Source organism: Ursus maritimus, unplaced genomic scaffold (genome assembly GCF_017311325.1).
Source record: "Ursus maritimus isolate PB19 unplaced genomic scaffold, ASM1731132v1 scaffold_30, whole genome shotgun sequence".
Taxonomy (NCBI): domain Eukaryota; kingdom Metazoa; phylum Chordata; class Mammalia; order Carnivora; family Ursidae; genus Ursus; species Ursus maritimus.
Window position 1 is genome coordinate 34,094,611 of NW_024425564.1, and position 3,638 is coordinate 34,098,248.

At 45.2% G+C, this 3,638-nt stretch overlaps 1 protein-coding gene across 1 annotated transcript in view; it reads right to left on the bottom strand.

Annotated features, from left to right (window-relative positions):
- Window positions 1-221: 221 nt before the first annotated feature.
- SAYSD1 (SAYSVFN motif domain containing 1) overlaps window positions 222-3,638 on the bottom strand; it is a 5,982-nt gene continuing 2,565 nt past the window's right edge. The window contains exon 2 of the mRNA XM_040645111.1: window positions 222-822. Within this exon, the coding sequence (XP_040501045.1) occupies window positions 478-822 (345 nt within the window). The 3' untranslated portion in view covers window positions 222-477. The remainder of the gene's footprint in view (window positions 823-3,638) is intronic.

The following is a 3,638-nucleotide window of genomic DNA, read 5'->3' on the forward strand; positions in this document are numbered from 1 at the left end:
ACAACATCAACAACAACAAAACCCCTCAAAAAACAAAAACCAAAGTTTAAGTTGCAAGTTTTGGTTTTTTTGGGGGGGGGGAGATTGCAATAAACATGAAAAGACTTAAAGAGAACAGTTATTTATTGCACAGTCCTGATGGGTATTTTAAAGTGATCTCCTCAGCACCCTTCTAATGCTCTGAAAACCACCTTTCTCAAATAATGAGACAAACAGATTTATTTCCTGAGTACGTAAGTTTTATAAATTGCATCAGATCCACAGTGAGTGTCTTTCAGGGGGTTTAACCAAAACCAAAGAAAAGTTCAGAGATAAAACTGCAGCAAAAGATCTGGGAAAGAGTGTAGACCTTCACAGTCGCAGAACTAACCTGCAAGCTGTCCTTAGTCTTGGGCACCTGCAATCAAACCCGCCAGCCCAGGTCCAAGGGCTCGGAGGACCACGTGGGAGGCTAGCTGCACAACAAGAGAGTTGGTCCTATCTCCCCTCCAGGGGTCTAAGCTGTAACTCGCGTTCCAATTGCTCTGCAGTCAGGGTGCCCTGGATGGCTTCGCAGCCTGGGTTGAATACAGAGTAGGCACTCTTCTCCCCCTCTCTCTTCTCTTCGGGGCCCCGTGTCCCGACATACATCCAGTAGAACAAGGACAGGACAAAATAGACCAGGCCAAATTCCAGTTCCACAAACAGTCCCAACAGGACCAACCAGAGAAGGACCTTCAGGAAGGTGATGTTGGTCAGGAAAGACTGGTCCCGTGGCGATGGCAGAGGAATGGCTGTCTTCTGGGGAGGCTGTGATGTGCTGCTCCCGGGCTGCGCCACTTCCTAGGACACACAAACAAACAGAAGTAAGAATAAAGGGTAATGGCGCTCCGAGGATCAAAACCAATCTGGACAGACAGCTCTCACTGCTCTGAGAAGGCTTCTGGCTCATTGATTTCTATTTTCCTGCCCTGCTCTCGAAAACAATCATCTCCAAAGAGCTCACGTGCTCTGCTGGGACTGAATCAAAACTGATCTGCACTTAGCGAGATGTGACCTGATAAAAACCTTACAGCATTCACATGGTCTCCCATTCATGGGAGTCACTTCCTCCGATTAGTCTGCTGCTACACACAGATAATGCAACAGCCACACCTAATGTCCCACACACAGAGCCCGCGTGTTTACTGAGCTGATTAGATGAGCTACTGTTCTGTGAGTGACATGACTCCAAAATGAGGACTGGACCAGAAACAGGAAACAAAGATCCCTTCCACTTATTAAAAAAACATCAGGGGCCCTTGGGTGGCTCAGTCGGTTAAGCATCTGCTCTCAGGTCATGATCCCAGGGTCCTGGGATCAATTCCCACATTAGGCTCTTTGCTCAGAGGGGAGTCTGCTTCTCCCTCTGCCTGCCACTCCCTGCTTGTGCGCACGCGCTCTCTCTCTCGCTGACAAATAAATAAATAAAATCTTAAAAAAATAAAAATAAAAACAAATCCTCAGTATAGCCACAACCTTTCCATCCCGGGACCATCCCACATACCCCCAGGCCCAGGCAGTGTCTCCTATGTGGACTCCCTGCCTCCCATCTCTCCCCTCTCCAAACCATCCTATGTAAAGCTGCTAAGCGAATTTCCTAAAACACCCATCCACCTTCTGTCACAAACCTTCAGCAAATTTCACTGCCTTCAAGTTAAAATTTAAACTCTTTGGGCTGGAATCCAAGCAAGGCCTTCCATTTATTCAACAGTTAGAAATGCCAGTATACAGGCCCCTGTGTTGAGTGCTAACAGGAGACAGAGACATTTAGGTAGCTTTAGGGAGGCTTGGTCTCTAGTCTGGCATTTTTCAAACTTTTTTTGCGTATGGCCCATAATAAATACATTTTGTACTGGGAACCAGCATATATACATATAAAGAATAGAATAAGTTTCACAAACCAACAAATATTCTTCACCACATATGAAATTTTCATTTTCTATCCATTTTAAAAAAGTTATCTTTAACAGAGGACTAGATCCTCCAAATTGATTTCACCACCCACTAATGGGTCACAATTTGTAGACTGAAAAACAATGGTCTAAAAAATTCCCTGTGTAACACCATCCACAATCCATTGCTTTATCAGTTGAGCCTCTACTCCAGTTCAACAGGTCTTACTGCCCAAAGACATTGTCCACCTGTAGTCTGGGACAGGCATGACGCTTGACCTCATCAAGGAGGGGTGCCCCCTCTGCCCCCTAGAGCACTAATTGCCTGTCTTTCTCACTGAGCACCAAACTATTTGTCAGTTAAGTGTTTTTCTTTTATAGAGGTCACGTGTGTCCCTAGATTGCTACCAGGAGGCCAATGGACTATCGTTCATTATCTTTTGGTGTCTCCACAGCCAAACACAGCACTCCACACGTAGGTTCTCAATGCAGAGCATAACTTTTGGCTCACTTCTTCAATTATACTCCCCATTCTCCCTGTGATCATTTAAAAAGGGACCATAAACATTATTTGGTCTCAATGAAAAATATAGGTCGCCTGATTTACGTTGGTTCAGAAATTCTATTTTGTTAGAACCTCTTTTAGTGTCTACGTGGTAATCGTTACCTTTTCAGTTAGATTGGAAAAGCCCTTACCATGCTATCGGCAACACACCCCCTCCTGTCACACACACATTTGTTAAGGAAATAAATGTCCCCTTTGGATTTGACCAGTGTCCACAATAGGGAAATCACTGAAAGTCTCAGCAGGGAACTAATATAATCTGATTTATATTTAAGATTACTCTGGCTGCCAGGCAGAGAATGGGCTACCGGAGTAGAAGCAGGGAAACTGTGAGTAGCTCACATAGGAGGCCCCGTAAGAGAGGAGGACTGGGCATGACGGGGGTGGGGACATACAAGTCAGAGAGAAATGATGGACTGAGGGATACGGAATACATTTTGAATGTGTATGACTTGAAATTCACAGTAGACTGAATTTATATTTAAGGGAGTATAAAAAGAATAATGCTTATGGCCACCATTTATTGAGTGCCTTCAAGATGTCTGATCTCCTGTAATCCAGGAGATCCCAATTTACTGATACGGAATCCCAACTTACTGATACGGAAAAGCTGAGATGTTAAGTAACTCCCCTAACGTCACACAGCGAGAGATAGGCAGAGATGAGGTTGGTGTACGATCCTAGGATGGTCTCCCTCCACAGCCCTTTGTACTTAATTAGGGGCCTTTAGGGGGATGGTAAGAGGAAGGGTTAGAGATCTAGAAGGAGATGCGGGGGGGGGGGGCAACCAACTGGCAAAGGGAAGAAACAAGAGGAGAGATACAGAAATTCCTTTACCTTGTTTGGCACTTGCTTTAGTACCAGTGTGGCTTCTGCTATAAAAGTTGTGTATGGAAGTATTTGTGGTCATTGCAGAACACAGAGGCATAGTTTAGGGAAAGTACACTTCCATTTCTCAAATACCAAGCTGCTCCGCACCTGAGGACCTTTGCACCTATGGTTCTTTTTGAGAGGAATGCCCTCTTTCCCTCACATCACCTGGCTGGCTCCCTCTTCTCCTACAAACTTCAGAAAAATGTTACCACATGTGCCCTTGGCCTTGTCCCAGGTTTCTCCAAGAGCAGCTCCTTCTTATGAAATGCCACCTCCTCAGTGAGGTC